The sequence below is a fragment of the Ammospiza caudacuta genome, chromosome 6 (assembly GCF_027887145.1).
Source record: "Ammospiza caudacuta isolate bAmmCau1 chromosome 6, bAmmCau1.pri, whole genome shotgun sequence".
In the NCBI taxonomy this organism is placed as follows: domain Eukaryota; kingdom Metazoa; phylum Chordata; class Aves; order Passeriformes; family Passerellidae; genus Ammospiza; species Ammospiza caudacuta.
In genome coordinates, this window is record NC_080598.1 from 30,584,471 (window position 1) to 30,602,700 (window position 18,230).

Below are 18,230 nucleotides of genomic sequence, written 5' to 3' on the forward strand. Positions count from 1 at the left end.
GGTTCTACCCGGTAAAATTGTTCTTGTTCATGTTTTCTCCCTTTCCCTCCATATGAATAACAGTAAAATCTCTTCTTTCTCTGCACTCACAGTAATTTTTACTGTTTCTGTATGACCTTAACTTTTATGTCCTTGTGCACCTTCTGCCCTTTGGTAAAGCTGGGTAAGGCATCTAAAAGTTTATTCAACAGATTAGCACTTTAAACAATAACAATGTTGAGTTATTCAGAATAAATTAAAAACCAGCATTTCAACCTAGAAATGCAGATCCATATAAAGAAACAGTGTTCAGAGGAAATGTATGACCTGGACAGATGCAGTATGTCTGGGAAACTGACATACTGAACTTAAGTGGTGGCCAAGCACAATTTCTCCTTTCATTCAGCATGGCTTCAAGAGGAACTACTGATTGCATGCAGGAGGTAGAGTCTAATGCTACAGAGAAATGTCAGCCTTCACAGTCTCACGGTATTTCAGTGATATCCCTTCCCAAAAAAATCAGCAATATCTCCAAACTGGAAATAGGCAGGTGAACAGATGAACTGAATAGAATAAATTCAATTTCTGGTTCTTTTAACATACAATATGATTTTTTTATTAGTTTTGAGACAGCAGGCACTCATTTAAGCAAATTTCCATCTGCAAGGGAAACTAAAAAACTCGGCTTGATTTCTGGTCTCTCATCCCTGATCTTCAAAGGTGGCCTAGAAAGCAAAACACTTACTCCAAGTGATAATTGCCTCTTTTTTCTCCCACTCTCTCTTCCTTTACACCTAACAACCATGCAATGTCTTCCTTTGTTAATACTTCCACTCTAATCTGTAGGTCATCTTTTACCTTAGATGACCAACTCACTAATAAAGTTCAACTTCAAGTCAGGCAAACTGTTTACAAGCTGCATTTACTTCAGAAATATCCTGCCTCTCACTCAGAAAGGAACAGGAATCCCAGTCCGTAATTGCTGCATTCTTTTTCTGATAATATCACATCGGCTTACCATAAAGTAACCTCTCCCAGCAAAACTAAACCACATGGCTAATACTTCTAATACCAAAGAAAAGAGAATAATGAACTAACCAAAAATCCATTCTCTTTATTTCAAGTGATAACTCTCTCTAGCTTTGAAGCAGAAGACAGCAATTACTGCTTTGCAGATAACATCCTTAGAACCAAAGGCACCACCAGAATTCGATTATTTAATTGCCATGTTAGACTTTTTATAAGATGTGCTACAATAGGCCTGATGACTTGACCCTATTAGCTCTTTCAGAAATGCTTTCTACAAAGTACTTGAGTTACAGATGTTGACAGTTCTTAACAGAAGTATCTTTCATTTCTTGTAACAGTGCTCAGAAGAGCATTTACTTACTGAAAATGCAGAAGGTGACGTTGTTGCTAGCATGAGCAGAAGGAACAGGTTCTTCATCTCTGCCTGTGGGAACAGAAAAATTACTCAAGATTGCTTGCTTCTTTGCTGTTTGGTGGAAAAGCTACAATACTATGAAGTAAAAATGGAGGTGGAAGTAAAATTAAGAGGAGAGAAGAAAAGCAGTTTTACCACAAAACTCCCTGGAGAGATGAAGGCATCTGCAAAGATTGAAAACACCCTGCACATAAAGCCAAGATATAATTACTGAGAGTGCCTAATTCCCTGAACTTTCCTCTGGTATTATGAGAACACCATCCCCAGGCACAGTGGAAGGTGCATGCTGTTGCATGTCTCACTCCCACCCCTTTACGTATACACCTGATAAAATACTTGAGGATTGCAATGACTTCAACCACCCCAAGGTAAAAAATTCCACAGTTAACATTTCTGTACCCTCCATTCATCTTGTGTAGTTGTTCTTGTTTAAAATCCAATAATTCATCATGGATAGCTATAGCTAGATTCCACCATGAGCAGTTACATCCCCTCTGCAGAACTAGAAAGGAGATCAGATCATGTAGGCTGGTATGGCAGCATACAACAGTTCCTAAATTTGGGATGTTGTTCACACTTGGGACCACAAAACTTTTTTGGTACATTCCCTGTTGCTACTTAATCCTTCCTCTTTAGAGTTGCAGTGACACCAACCACCACTCAACAGAGCTCACAGCTGTGACAGGGTCACTTCAGCCTCTACAGACTGATTCTTTCTCATCACCGTTTTCTCATGACCTTGAGACTAGTTAAGCCCAGGAAAAAAAAAAAAAAGAGAGACTAGATACTCCTACCACAGTTTTACCTAGTTTGGGCTTCTTTCTAACTTGGAAAAGGAAAGGTAAAAGGAGAAATTTTCCTTTCACAGTACACAAAAGTATCAAGGAAGAAATGGTTATTTAATCCGCCCTTGTAACAATATCTGTATTAATATTAAAACTTCATATATAGGTCCTTTAGCCTGGATTATTAAATTCAGATAAAATACAGAATGTGTATCACTATTAACAATGGTAACATTGATAAAAAATCATTGTTGCATGAGGATATGACATCAGAACCAAGAAATACCCAAAATGAAATTTAGTTGATCTGGTATTTGAGTATTTCAGGTTACTTTGTGATGGGCAACCATTCTTCTTATAGTCTTAGGCCTCAATGAACAGATTCTATAACAACTCTCCAAGTCCGTATATACCATGGATTTTACCACTGCCAACATTCACCATGCTGAGAATAAAAAGCTTGTTCCTTAATACTTTATCTTTCAGATGTAAAAGCTACAAAAAACAATCAGTTGCACCTGTGTACAAAATAGTAATGATCAGGGAAAATGGAATTGGGAAAACAAACACTGATAAACTTCTCTCTCTAAACACTGAGCGCCAGCCATAAGATTCATAAGAAAATGAAGATATAGGAGTTTTTTAATATTAAAAGACTAGAATTAATTTTGGTTTAGTAATTCTTAGGAAACTGAGGGAAGACTGTGTATCCTCCATCACCCACAGGTACTACTACTACTCTTCCTATTCAAATAAAGGAGGAAACAACCTGGGGATACCTTCCAGAAGATGTAAAGGACGCTCTCTGTGCTGTAGAGGCCAATAACCAGGGCAGGCTGGATCTCTGTCACAACTGTACCAAGCATCCTAACCTTTCTCAGAGGAAACACAGGCAAGAAGACACCCTTTGGCTACAAGATCTGTGTACACAAGCAGCAAAGTTCTCCTGAATGCCCACAGCACTAGGAAAAGGCACTGTGAAAGCAGCATCTTCCTTGAACGGTGTAGTCTTCAGAGGTAAATATTTGAGACCAGCTCCTATTCCTACTACCAGGAGGGAAAAAAAAAAATCACCTTTTCCCCAGCAGTCCTCTCTCACATATTCCATTTCCAGCCACCTCTCAGGTCCACAGATATGGCCTTGAAAACCAAATCCTTGTTCTGGTGCTAATGAACTGTCTGCTCAGCTCTTTCTACCATCTGAGCCTAGAGGCAGACAGGGAGCTGGGACCAAACCACATGGGGCTCCTGCATAAGAGGCTAGAGGAGCAGGTTACCAGGGCTAGCAGTGCTCCCATCTCCAGGTAGTTACAATCTTGGATGTTTTCAGCCAGGCAGCAGAAAAAGATTCTCTGAGGAGACAAGCAGAGTCAGAACCCAATGTATGGGGCAACCCTGTGCACCAAAGCAGCAAGAGGTTACAGCTCTGATGCTTGTTTGTACTTTTGTGCCATTGCACTTGCATGGAAATTGCTATCATATGTCCCAAATTTAGCATTAAAATATTTAGACCATCCAGAGCTATTAAATTGGTCAAGAGATTCCCGGAAGGATTGGCAGAAGGAAGAACAGGACCATCTGTATCCTGTGAAATTCCCCACTGGAAAAAAGATCCTGTATTTGATTACTGAGCATCAACAAACTTGTTATTTTAAAAGCTTCCTCAGATGAAGGATTCAGCATTGATTCCTTTCACCTTAGTTTCATCCACAATAGATGGGATTGAAGAATCTGTCTGAAACCTTAAAGAAAGGGCCAAGTTCTGCTCGTAGATTTCAAGGCCGTTTAGGTCCCCGTAGGACCTGGGGTACAGCAGCATATGTTTATTCTGCTTGCCATTCTTCTCACTGCAGGCTGGGTGTGCGGGGGAGGAATGAAAAGGACAGTGTTTTGCAGTTCTTTCACTTGTAACAACAGCAGCTGCTGCTCCCTGAGCCTCCTGCCCTTCTCCAGTTTTCTTCAACTCTCCCCAGCTCCCTTTTCCCACTGTGTGCTAGAACAGCATCTCCACCCAGAAACAGCAGCAGAGCCTGAGGGGAAATGGTGACTTTATGCTCAAGCTATGGAACAGCTGCTGGAAAGCTCACAAGGAGGAATTCCTGCCATAGTGCTAAAATATGAAGTTATCTCAGGGAGAGGGTTTATGAGTTCACAACAAGAAAGGAACAAGCAGAATCTTTAACCAGAAATAGACGTGTGCCCAGCTGAAACCTCTGCCCATACACCAGAAGAGATTCAAATTGTCTAGGCAGTCACATCTGGCATTAAGTGCTCAGGTGAGATGAATAAAAGGCTTGAAGTGGGGAGTGGTTCCAGCCACCTGTGAGCTTGGTCAAAAAGAATCAGCTTCAGAGTTGAGCTCTAGACTGTTTTCTCGAGGAGATGCTGACCCAAGGTTCTCCAAACACGGGGAGAAATTCAAACTGGGACCTAACTTTAACAGCTCAGGAACCTTCCATTCCAAAACAGGAGGGTGAGAGAACCACAGAGGAGATAACTGGAATTTCCTAACTGAACAGAACACAAGAACACCATCACCACTGGAAACTGGGATAAGCACCCTTATTTCAGGGTTTAACACTGAACCCACTTAGGAAAGAAGCTTCTGCCTCTACAAACAGAAGTTTTAGAAAAGACAGATGGGCAGACTTGGAGACTTCTCTATAGTGGAGCCAGCAGTGAGCTGCTGTAAAAAATATTTTATTTAGTTTGAAACTTATCTAGGGCCAGGCAGGCTTAGCAAGATCAGTCAAATCTTCATGAAGACCAGGAGTATGTTTTAGAATCAAGGACAGTTTTAATGACTCTCATATTTACTTTATGTATGTAAATCCTGCCTTCCAATGTACAAATAAAATTGCTTACTTAAACTTGGCCACTTTTTCAAACAACCTCTTAACATCCATGTTCTTGGGGAAACATATATACATTGCCTGTGTATAGATGAAAAAAATATGTGTATATATAAAAAAATAACTTTGAATTAGTTGTCTAATTTCAGGGTCTCAAAAGCAATAAAATTACATTTTGAGGGAAAAGATACTGGACCAGGATGAAGAGATGTGTTGAACTTTTAATCTATTAAGATGATGACTTTTTCTTTTCAACAGGAAGGAAATCCAAACTTAAAAGTAATGTTATGAATAACTTAGCCTTGTGTAAGCAAGAACTTAAGCTGTTTAGGCACGACAGAAGCAGATCACAAAGTCAGAATAAAACAAGGTTCATGAGTTCCATTGCTCACACATGTATCAGGTTTTCTCTATTCTTTGTGAAAATAATTGGACAGCCAGTGTTTAGCACACAAGACAGATCAGCCTTCTTTGGCCTGTGAACCACATTTCTAAGTCATCTTTGGCCAAAACCTCATTTCACATGTGTGATCATATGTGTGAGTCAGGGGTTGTTCTAGGAGTGGTTCGTAGGCAGAAGGCAAAAAGATCCCTTCAGGGCTCCTCCTTGGGTAATCTAGATGAGATTGAGCTGGACATGCAGGTAAGTGGCAAAGCCACCCAGCATTACTGACTTTGGCAGGTCCTTACAAGTGATTTCATCCCCCTTTTGGGAATTTGCATTACTTAGTTTGAAGTAACCCTGACACAGAAGCTGCCTTTGCCTGCACAGCTTCTGAGATAGAGGTCGGCCACCCTGGCAATAAATATTTACCTGCTGCAATATCAACAGAAATGGCTTATTGTAAAGTTTAGCACATGCAGCACAAAAACAGATGTTGCCACAGGGATCCCACTACTCACAGGTTTTCAGAAATTCCTTCCCTTTCCTCCACTCACTCCCCTTTAACACATCAGATCTCACTTTGATGTTTTATTTTTAGAAATTTGGTTGAAGGAGGTGGGAAGCCAGAATGGGCAACATATCATCATCTTGTTATTCACTGACAGAAATTTTTGAGTCATTGACTGAGAGCAGTCTTTGAGCTTTTAGATTCACTACATTTTCTAAAGACATTATGATTTTTGCTTTGCTCTAAAAACCATCCAGCACATATCTTTGTTCCAGCTTGCTTTTGTTTGCCTTGACAACTGAGAAGCACCTTTTAAGTTTTTGCTGGAAGAATTAAAAAGGAAAAATATACACACAGAAAAAGAAGGTAAGATGAAGGTGGGGAGACAAAGGGGCTTTGCGGAACAGGGATCAAGGATAGGGAAAAAAGTTCCTTTGCTTAGGATGTGAGCTGAGTGAGGAGAGCACAAGGACCACATCACACAGCCTAGAGGAACCAGGAAACAAATCACCACTTTAGGTAGATGGTATCACATTCAAGATACTTCTTAATATGCCTGTTTTCTTCCCCAAACACAGTAAATCATCCCTTTTTTGGACAAATTTTCAAAGAAAATCATGTGTCTTATGTCCTTTGGGTTGGGGCAGATAAGCCAAATAATGTCTATGTGCCCATTAAAACAGAAGGATGATGGACTTCCTTTGTCTTGACCATGCCATGAATCACATCCATGAAGAGCTGCTTGTATACAAAGCAAAGGATAAATGTTTATAAATGAATGCAAACACAGGTCTGTCTGAAAAGGCTTAATGGGAAAGGAGAAAAAACAAAGAAAACACAAGTTGTCTGAGCATAAGTTTACGGTGGTGTCTTTATCATTGGTGACTAGATTTAATAATTCATTCTAAATACACATTAGAAGTTGAAGAATCCTCATCAAGAAAGTAATCCCACTGGTATATACTTTCAGCCATGCATATTATGGAAGACAAACTTTCAGCTAAAACATCTTTAAAATTCACCTTGTTAATAAAAAAAATTTGAAAAACTTACTAACAAGCACAGCAGCAGAGCACCAGCTGGCTGGAGAACTGAGTAGTAGTAACACAGAAGCATCCTTGAGCCTGCTCTATCAATGGTTTCAACTCAGCCTTCAGGCTGATTCCTAACATGAATCTGCACCAGGCCATCACTTCATGTGGCTGACAAAGACTGACAATATTTTTTTACAGAGGACTTGTACAGCAAAAGAAAGTTCAGCAACACCTGGGGAAGCCACAGCAACGTCTGAATACTGAAATCACACAAAATAGTAGCTGAAAAATCATTAGGCTCAAGAGCAAGATCAACACACAGAGATTTGAGTGAGGCCTCACACCATACCCTATCAGTGGGTGTGGAAGATGCAGACCTGCCTCTTTCTGGCTCTCCAAAATCCACAATGATGTATCTCAGGCTTGGGCCAGTGAAGCACCATCTTCCAAGCAAATGTAATCACTATGCCAGCCCTTTGCAGGAGCTAATACAGTATTTCATGAGGGCAATTTTCTGTCTACCTATTAATATCAGCTCAGATTCAATTTTATGCAACTAGCCTCCCACAATTAGGTTTGCAGCAAGAGATTTATTATAAGGAGTAAAGATAGGATTCTGACTTCTATTTTGGTAGTCTCACTGTGCTTAGCTGTTAATTAAATCTGGGAGCATGTAGGGATAATGACAAGCATACAGACTGATTTAGACACTGCTAAAAGAAGCCACACACTGCCTATGGAAAATACATTACAAGGATATAATACACCAAACACTAGCATAATTGAAGAGGAATGGCTAACAATCTTTTACATTTACTACTGTCCTGTCACAGCTTAAGCTTCATTTCTATGAGTTATTAAGCCTGACCTGAAATATCACCTGACACTGTGCATTGGTGCTGTTTATAAATAATAGAATGGACTGGGTTGGAAGGAACCTTAAAGATCATTTAGTTCAACCCCCCTGCCATGGCCAGGGACATCTCCACTACAGCAGGTTGTTCAAAGCCCAATCTGACCTGGCCTTGAACACTTCCAAGGATGGGGCATTCCCAGTTTTCCTGGCCAACCTGTTTAGTGCCTTACCGCTTTATGAATAAAGATTTTCCTCCTAATATCTAGTCTAAATCTGCCCACTTTTAGTTTAAACCATTACCCCTTGTGCTATCACTACCCACCGACGTAAAAAGTGACTCACCATCTTTTTTTTCAGTCCCCTTTCAATACCAGAAGGCAGCAATAAGGTCTCTCTAGAACCTTCTCTTCTCCAGGCTGAAGAACACCAGCTCCCTCAGCCATTCCTCACAGAAGAGGTGCTCCAGCCCTCTGAGCATCTTGTGGCCTCCTATGGACCCACTCCAGCAGCTCCGTGCCTTTCTTATGGTGCCCAGACCTGGACACATTATTCCAGGTGGGTTCTCACAAGGGCAGAAGAGGAGAATCCCCTCCCTTCCCCTGCTGGCCATGCTGCTCTGGATGCAGCCCAGGATGTGGTTGGTTTTCTGGGCTGTGAGCACATCCTGGCAGTTCATGTCCAGCTTTTCATCCAGGAGAACTGACAAGTTCTTCACATGGAACCACATCAAAAGCCTTACAGAATTCTATGTAGCTGACATCAGTCAGTCTTCCCTTGTCAACCACTGCAGTCACTCCACCACAGAAGGGCACCAGGGTGGGCAGGCAGGATTTGCTCTTTAGTGAAGCCATGCTGGCCTATCTTGCATTACCTCCTTGTCTTGCAAGTTTCCACACTGTGTCCAGGAGGATCTGCTCCACAACCTCTCCTCTGTGCACCAGGCAAAGAGGGGAGGCTCACTAGGGTTTAGTTCCCTGGTCCTTCCTTTTTCCTCTTTTTAAAAATAGGAAAAATGTTTCCCTTTGTATAGTCACTGGGGAGTTTGCCTGACTGCCATGACTTTTCATGGCTTGACAACCAGATCAGTCAGTTCCCTCAGGACCCTGGCCTGCATCTCATCAGGCCCCACAGACTTGTGCCTATTCAGTTTCCACAGGTGGTCTCAAACCTGTTCTTCATTTACAGTTGGAAGGACTTCACTTCCCAACTCCCACCTGAGCATGTTAGCCAGCTGACACTAATCTCTTACAATTCAAAATGCTGAGAATTCCTTAGGAAAGGATTTTCATGCTAGAAGATTGCTTCAAATTTATTTAAGTTTATTCCATCCTAAATATAAATGCAGTAATTTCTGTGCTGTGCAATGGGTTAAAAATAAAAGTCGAGTATTATTTCAAGAGGAGATTTTAAAACCATGTAAATTTTTCTCTGCCTCTCTTTGCAAGATTCACATCTCTGTTCACTGAGAGGATGTTAGCACTACATTCAACAGTATGCTTGTAGTATATATGCACAGAGAACACCTGTAAAACCTTTAAATAAATTTGCTGGGGGACTAATAATAGACAGGGAAACACAAGACTATTTACCCTGAATCTCATGTGGGTTTTGATTGCTGCTGCCTCTACATTGTTTCTGGAAGCCAAGATAGTATTTTTCATTTAAAGCTAACTCAGTTATATATATGTATATATGTAAACATGTCAAACACACCACACTTGTACAGGTACATCTCTTCCCTAAGGAATTGCTCCTACAAACTGTGATGCAGACACACCTTCAGTGGTATGAGGCAGAAATTCCCCCAGAGAAATCTGTGGGCTTGCTTACCTTACTGTGCAAGAGAAAGATGAGTAACATGGGGTGAACTAAAAGAAACAAAAATGGAACAAAATCACAACCTAAACCAGAACTTTAGATTAACAAATTTAGGAGGGAGAATATATGTGCTAGTGGAATTGGGGCTGCTGTCTCTGAGAATACTGGTCCTAGCATCTTTCATCTGTCACTAAAAATTAACTTCATAAAAAATGATCTTAGGAGGGTGTGATCACACTGCAGTGCCTGGAGAGCTCTCAAAGGAAGCACATGCTCGACGGTGTGATCACAGCAAAATGACAACGGTGTGATCTAAAAATAAATTGGTTCCCTGCTCTGAAGCTGGTTTCTTCCACAGATGCCCAAACCAGAGCCTCCAATTACTGCTTTAAGGGCTAGGCAGAGAAATAAACAATCTGTGGATGGCACTTGTTTTCTATACATCACATCTGCATCACCATCTGTCAGGAAGGTGAGCTTGTTACTGTGTGAGAAAGCATAAACAATTTGATCATAGTCTATGCATATGAGTAGACACCCACTCAAGTACTTTTATATTAAAGTTCCTTCCCAAATACCTAGCAACCCTTATTATTCATTGTCCACGACAAGACTGGACCACAACAAATCACAGTTCAGATCCAGGAGTGCTGAAAAATGATCCTGTGAAGCTGTATCCAGCAGAGCATCATTCTGAGAGAAATAAGTCCTTTTGACAAGTCCATCATACAGTGGGCATAACTGCAAATGACTGTTCTGAATCCAAGCAATCATCTGTCACTGTCTGGGCTCAGCAGCTGTGCCAGGTACACTGCAGGGCTCACAGCACTCCTGCATCATCCTTCCCACAGACCTAAGAGCAAACCCACCGATTTCCTCTGGTGCTCACTGAGCATCAATATGCCACTGGGAAAACACTTCTCCTTCATTCAGCTGATGATGAGCTTGTAATGCTAATTGTGAGGACTGCTGTAATTGCATCCTGTGTTTTCTAGGTGCTGTAATCCTACAAAACAGAGCTCCCATCCTCTTACAAAAAAAAAAAAAGCTGTTTGTTTGCTGCGAATTATAAGTCACCAGGTACATACACAAATGAGCAAAATGGTGAATCTCTTATTAACGTTTAAGGTCCCCACTGAACAAACAGAAAGCCTTCTGGTAGCCTAAGCTCTAATGTCCTGAGGCACAGAACAGTATTTTTCCTTGTTTACTCTCTATTCAGAAGAAAGAGTCCACAATCAAGATCGGGGTAGTTTCTTTTTTTTTTCCCCCTTTTTGGGTTTCCTATTCAACAGAACAAAAAGACTAAACTTTGCACCTTTGACTCAAAAGGTGCTACCAAGAAAACCAGTTGCAACAACATAACTGATTTCCAGTTTTCTCAATCCTTTTAGCAAGTCTGGACATGGCCATTCACCTAGATCCAAAAGAATTTTGGTGCCTAATTTGAGAAGCAATTAATCCCTGAAGCAGCTAGATTAGGTGAGATCTACCTGCTCTCTGCTTTACCAAGCTGGTAAGCAGCTGGATCTGAGAGAGCCCATCCCAAAGCCAAAGGATCTGCATCAGAAGTTACTGCACTTACTGAACAGCAACATTTGAGATCATCCATTCCCTAAGTTCTTTACACAGTGATGACTACTTTCCCTTAAAATTGAGACAATTTTGTTTTTTGCCTAATATTCTTTTAAACATAAATACATACAGAGACCAGCAAACAAAGCTCTACATCCTTGCTTGAAAATCACCTCAAATCACTCATCACATATCTTCTATCAAATACTACACTCAGAATGGATTGTTTACTAGCAACCAGATTTGGAATAGGCAAATGCTACAAATAAACGATCCCAAGCCCAGCATTTCTGGGCTGCCATCAAGCACTTAAACTCATGGAGAAAAATATTTCAAAACCAAACACCTCTAAGGTGTCAGGACACTTCACACTGTATAAGAACCTAAAAATAGACCCAAAATACAAGTTTCAGTTATCTCACACTGGACAGAAAAAAAGCACAAAGTTTCCAGAGACAGAAAATTTGCTCTGTTTTAAATTTATTTTTTCATTTTACCAATCAATTAATTCACTTACATGAGTGAATATTGGTTTAAATTAGTGCCATATCAAAGACACTTGTTGGCCTTATCCACCCTTGTTCCCCATCACAAACACCTCCCTTTGCTCCCTGTGAGGGTAGAGCATCTGTCCTGGAAGCCCAGAGTGAGGCTGCCCAATACACACATGGCTGTGTAGCATGTTGGCCCATCCTCCCACAGCACCTGGGAAAGAATGGCTTTTCATGACTGCAGAGACTGGGAATGCTCTGGCATTAAAGTGTGTAGCACATCTCTGGGAAGCCAGGATAAAAAGATGTAAGCTGCAGGCCAGTTTACAATGGAGCAGTTGAAAGGCCTCATAAGTAGAAAGGGTAAACGTGTTTGTGTAGATACTTTCCAAAGTAATAAACAAAGGTGTTTACAAACTCATTTTAAGGTCTCTACAGGGAGACCTAAAGAAGCACACCATCTCCCTAAGCTCCTGTACTAATACTAGCCATTCCTAGTAGTCGTAGGGACTCCATTCAAAGCTAACATTTCCTTCCTCAAAGCTTTGAAACTCAGTTTCAAAACACCTGCTCCACTACTTCCACCTGACCACCCGTGCACAAGGAGTACCCAGCGCACCAGGCAAACCTACTGCTCTCCCACATCGCTTCCAGACCATTACCTCCGTGCCAGGACAGGTCCCTGCATCCCTGGAGCTGCCACCTTGGCCTGCCTCACACCTCAGGCTCCCTCAGGGATGAGACTCGGTTCCCTTTCACAGACAGGTCTGGTGTCTCCGGCGGCATGGCCCGGCCGGGTCTCCCTCCCGGCTCCCCTCACGCCGCTGAGGCAGCGCGGGGTGACGCGGGGCCGCGGCCTGCCCTCAGCACCTGCTGGCCCCGAGCAGGAGCGGAGCTCTGCAGGCTGACAGCCGGGGCTGCAGGAGCCGTAGCACCCAGGCAGGCTTTGATCCTGCGTGCCAGAGCTCCGTTTCTGCCGTCAATAGCCCCGCTGCCTTTGCCTCGCAGCCCGTGCTAAGGGAGCGTGTGTGTGCCCCGGCGGGCTCGCATCCTCATCCTGCCACATGCTGGCACATCCTGCCACATACTGGCACATCCTGGCACATCCTGGCACACCGGCACCGCCCGGGCACCTCCTGCTCCCCCCAGCCGCAACGGCAGGAACTGCGCTGCAAGTCCCACCGGGATTAACTGCGTGCCGAAGGTACGCGTGTTCACCAAACTCATGGAGCATCTTCTTCCCTTCCTTCTAAGAAATAAAATTCTGCAGTCATAAGGACTCTGGTCTCTCCTCTACCCTGTACTCTTTTAACTGAAAGGAAAAATGATGGGAAATGAAAAATAGTTTAAAGCACACGAACAGCACTGAAATGACTAATAGAGAATAGATATCCAGGTAGAGGGATCAGGAGGCAGCCCAGAACACAAAGTCAGCTCCTACCTTCTGCATGTGCCTGTGACAGGTGAGCACAAAAGTTGGAGACACTCTGCACTCAAGCTCCAGAACCCACTTTCCAATTGTTCTTGTTGAAACAGTGGCACTCCAGTGCTCTTCTCCTCTGCTTCTGTTTGGTTACTGATCCTTACTGCACAGGAAAAGCAGAGTTGTATTTCATTTAACCCCTTCAGCCTCTCAGTTTCTTCTCAAGAGTTTTCACTTTTGCTTTGGGGAGCCAGCGCCGTAAGCATGCACACAGGCACGCCTGCCATGGAATTGTTTCTGTAGCTCCTGTAGTCTGTGTGTGAGCACACACATGAGCTCCAATCTGTGCCTAAAGTTGTTGCAGGGGTGGAGCCCTTTGTAACTAGTTTTATTTTAGTTGTAGGCATCATGTCATATCAAAAGAGCGACAGCTATCTACAGATCCATTCAGTATTCATTTTCAGTAAGTTCTTAACTCTGAAAAAAATATTTAACTTCACATTTACTTTAAAACTACAGCCTGAATCACAGTTCACAAATAAGTTTTTGATAAAAGAAACTTTGAACTTAAATACAATTCACAGCCAGATTTGGGTCTGGGCAAAGTTAAGCAGACCCTTAAAAGCTGAAAATAGCAGTAATTTGGATACAGACCTGAATTTAATCAAAGACAATGACAGCACAGATTTCTCTATTTTTTTCTCTAACAAAAGCCATGCAATTCAGAAACCTCCTGAAAACTCCCGTGAAGGAACAAATTAACAACATAAAAACTGTAAAGGAAAAGGAATCTAGCTGGACGCATTACAAGGAAAAACTTGTGGTTTTAATCATGTGGATACTAAAGAAAACATTGCATAACAACTTATGTGTTGCTGTTGTTTTATTTTGCAAACAGATGAATTTGCCCCCCCATTGATTTTGTCCTCTGCTTAGTATAAAACAAATAAATAATGAAATACAGGGACCACAGATAGAAAAATAGATTCTGGTCCAGCTATTATAACAGCTATCAGCATTTCAACCCTATTTAATATTATGACTGAGATTTCCTAGATTATGAGAACAGCTTTAAAGTTTTAAGTTTGGGTTGGTATTTTATGTTTTGCCTTCCAGTTTTAGAGTCCTTTTTCATCAGTAGTTCATTTGTAACTATAAGAGAGACAAACTTGCTTTCCAAAGGAAAGATGAAACTTCTACTTTCAGTTGACTCCTCATGTTGAATCATCCATGGAAGACATCAAGATGTGCAATGAAATCTCCAGAACTGGTATCACTACTGTCCTCTTGGCCATGCTGCTACTTTAGATAGTCAAAAGGGACAATATCTTTGCCAACTGTTGACAAGCCTAGATGTGCACAGCTCCAAATGGAAGTTTCTAGCAGACTCATAAATGCATGAGACACACAAGCAATTTTATTCCAGGGACACGGCTCTCTTCTCCCTGCTGCTCAATCCCTGTCTAGCAGCTAGCCATGAAAGGTACACAGTGCTCAAATCCTACCATTACTCATCCCACAGGGGACAGAGTTCAAATAAAAGTCAAATCTTTTCCACAAGCAAAAGCAATCCTGTACTTTCCTGTCAAAGCTAACTCTGCCACAATAAACAAGGATAAGCCCTAACAGGAAACCCAACACAAAATGGCAACACCTCCACCAAGCAGCAGGGGAACCACAAGATAATGAGAAAAACAATACACCCCAGAAGAACATCTAATGGTGGTGCAGGTGTATGGCTACCTATGTTATCCTTGCCAGGAGAAACAAAAATTGGACATGTTAATGCCTAATTGACAACAGAGAAATGATTGTCCTGCCTCGTTAGATTCAAATTTTCTTTTAAGAAAAATACATTTGGGCTTTGGGCCAAGTTGTGATCCCTCCTTTAGCATCAGAGAGTGGTCACATGAGCACGTGAGCACTTTTTCCACCTGTACTCTCAATTAGCCACTGGCTAATACTGTGCTGCTAGGTGTCGCCTTACATCCTAACCCTTCATGATATTTGGTCAAACCAACACCTGAAGCCTTGGCTTTCTATGAATAAACCAAACTTTCAGATCAGTTTAAAGCTTTTAGCCCATTGGTAAGAAAAAGCTGGAAATCCAATCCAAATGATTCAAAAACTAGAAGGCAAACCACCACCCCCTGCTTCCCCCCCAACTTCAGATGAATTTATAAATACCCGATCATTAAAATGCCTCTCATAGCAGTGGGACCCTCAATTAATGTTTCTTTTTTAAACACCAAGTTTAATAATGTTCTTGTAGTTCTTGTGTTCTTAGTTGATAAGCTACAAGGAAGTACAGAGACAGGGAAAATATGACTGCTCACGTTGGAATCTAGCCAGAATACATCCAAAAAACAGCTGCGCCTACTGCATTAAAGCAGATACTGTGTAAACACATCTGGATTAATTTTAACCCCATAGAGACTTAATAGATGAGCTCCTGAGATGCTGAAATAAAAAAAAAAAAACAACTTAGCAGACTTTTACCACAAATAAGCAACATGAAAGATCATTTAAATTTATTTTATTAAAAAAAAAGGAAAGAATAATCTGCTCATGCTTCCTGGTTCCAGCTGTGATGTGACAAAATCAGAAGCTGTTAGTGTAGGATTTGAGCTGTTAGAGTAGGATTGAGGCCACTGCTTACCTAGAAAAAGGCAATGCAAATATGAAGTAAACCTTTGCCCTGTAGTTTCACAGAAAGTTTTGCATATGTACCTTTCCTCTGGGAGAAAGGACATGATCCTTGTGTTGAAATTATTTTCACCACTTATCTTTTAGTGAAAACAAGATAATCCACTGATTCAAGACCATTGTCATATCTTGGTAAGACACTGCTGGGGCACTGTGGACTGAACACAGAAGGACCACAGGCATTTGCCTCTTGCCACCAGGTCTATCCAGTGGCTAGCTGGGCATCTGGGTGTCCCAGATGAGGTCAAGAAGAAACAGTTGAGATGAATGCACCGTGAATGGATACTGCTGAGCACAATATCCCTTCTAGCCTGATCACTGCAGTGCTTTTGGCAAGGAGCAGCCTCCAAGGAGCATTGGGATTTCAACAGTTACCTGGCCAGAGGTCAGCAGTAAGGCTTCTGCTTTCTCTTTTGTTATACTTTTCATGGGAATAAACTACCAGGATTCCTTATGGCTAGAGGCTGTGTCCAAAGACTGTCTAAAGGTCTGCATGTTTACGGGACAGGGTTCCAGTCTAACTAGTTATGGCTAACACTTACAGCACTATAGCACTTAGCTGGTCACCAGATGCCCACCATGGTGCCCTATCACTCCTCATCCTCAACACAACAGAGAGAGAAAAACTGGTGGAAAAACTTGTCAAACATGATAAATACAGGAAGATTACTCACTGGTTGCTGTCATGGGCAAAACAGACTTGACTTCAGAGAAATTAGTTACTGAGAAATAAAACCAAAGCGCCCTGCTTCTTCCTCAGGGGGTCCTTAACACCTAACTCTTCTACCTCCTGTCCTCTCCTGCTGAACAGCAACCAAAAAATTCAGGCAAGGCTCACAAAGCCTCCTGAAGAGAAGCTTGGGCATTCATGCAAGGAAAAGAAGAATCTGTGTTCAGTTTGGTTTCAGAATTTGAACCTCCCAGGAGCGGCTGTGATCAGGAAACCATGGCATAGTCACATTACAAACTGGTGTTATTGTTTGCTCACTTTGCCATTTAGCCAAAGAGCAAGGATCTGGGGTGTTGTGATTATGCTGGGTCACATTGATAAAAAAATGGGATGTGTATCTTGCTTTGCTTTCAGTTTCCTAGATAAGAGCAATGGCCTAATCAAGGGAAATGGACAGCCATTACATTTAGCCTACTACTTGCATTTTACCCAGAGGATATGCTGAAGTATTTCCAAGCACAGGATAATACTGAACAGTAATCTTACATCCTAGGCGAGTGTGTTGATGGCTGAAGGAGAAGGTAAAGAAATAAGGGCCTCTGGAAAGTCAAATCAAATCCACTGCTACTGGGGACATTATGGTATGTCTCTCTTTCCATCAGCTGCACAAGGGTCTGAAAATTGTAGGCTTCAGCTTACTCTGAAAACAATAACTTTTGACATACTGATTTTTTAACTTATGATTTTTAAAGAAATGACAATAAAGTAAGTTTAGATTTAACCTGAACTGAGCTTTTTCCAAACTTGAATAGTGCACCAGTAACTGAATTCTTCCACAGACTCTTAACTTTGAGAGCTAGGCATGTCATTTAGCCCTCTGAATGACAGCTTCTCAGTATACAGAACGAATCCTGTCAACCTTTCAGGAAAAGCAGCTCAATTCCATGTTCAGGAGACATTACAAAGTCCTTAGAGGAAGGCTGGAAATTGTATTACACACCGATGGGCTCTGCTGTACAAGTTAACTGCACCAAAGCCTGCTATCCTCTTGCAGTATCTCTTGCACTTGTTTATCTCTGCTGTAGAGGCCTGGCCACACATGGACTCTTTCATGTGCTGAGGATTGCTGCAGAGGAGCTGACCTGTACAACTTTTGTATAGATACAGCTACAAGCAGAGCTGATTTTATTGTGTTTTTCCAGCATGCAGCCACTGAAGTCAGCAGTGAAAGAGAACAAAGAGGTATCATCTTCATTCCTACCTAGTCTCCCTTCTTGGACACTTTCACATAATGTGGCTCAGAACCGTGGAAACCAATGCAGTCATCAGTATTTTGCTATAATCTGCTCCAGGAACAGCAACTCACAGGCACTTGGTCTGGCAGGATTCTCTTCTCTTAGTGCCTTCTTGACAGCTGAGCCAATTCCTGTGCTGTGCTCTCCAAGAGAGCCTTCAAATAAATTTACTCTTTGTATTCAAAGAATTAGATACCTCTCTTCATCCATTTCCAGGAAGAGTGAAATGGCAAGCCTGTCACTTCATATTTATTTTGATTCTCAACCAAATCAGGCGAGACTTTTATTCAGGCCAGCTTTCTAAACAAGCTGATAGGCATACACCAAGCTTCAGCTCTTCATCCTTAGGCCGTTTAAAGAAGAAAAGCAGCAGCATGTAATGATAATGTCAGTGTTCAAATAGCAAAAA

General features: G+C 41.7%; 1 protein-coding gene across 1 annotated transcript in view; it reads right to left on the reverse strand.

Annotated features, from left to right (window-relative positions):
* The window catches only part of PAPLN (papilin, proteoglycan like sulfated glycoprotein), a 53,609-nt gene extending 40,260 nt beyond the window's left edge, over positions 1–13,349 (reverse strand). Inside the window, exons 1-2 of the mRNA XM_058807306.1 lie at positions 13,169–13,349; positions 1,370–1,432 (exon numbers count right to left, since the gene is read on the reverse strand). Of these exons, the coding sequence (XP_058663289.1) occupies positions 1,370–1,432; positions 13,169–13,177 (72 nt within the window). The 5' untranslated portion in view covers positions 13,178–13,349. The remainder of the gene's footprint in view (positions 1–1,369; positions 1,433–13,168) is intronic.
* Positions 13,350–18,230: the final 4,881 nt, after the last annotated feature.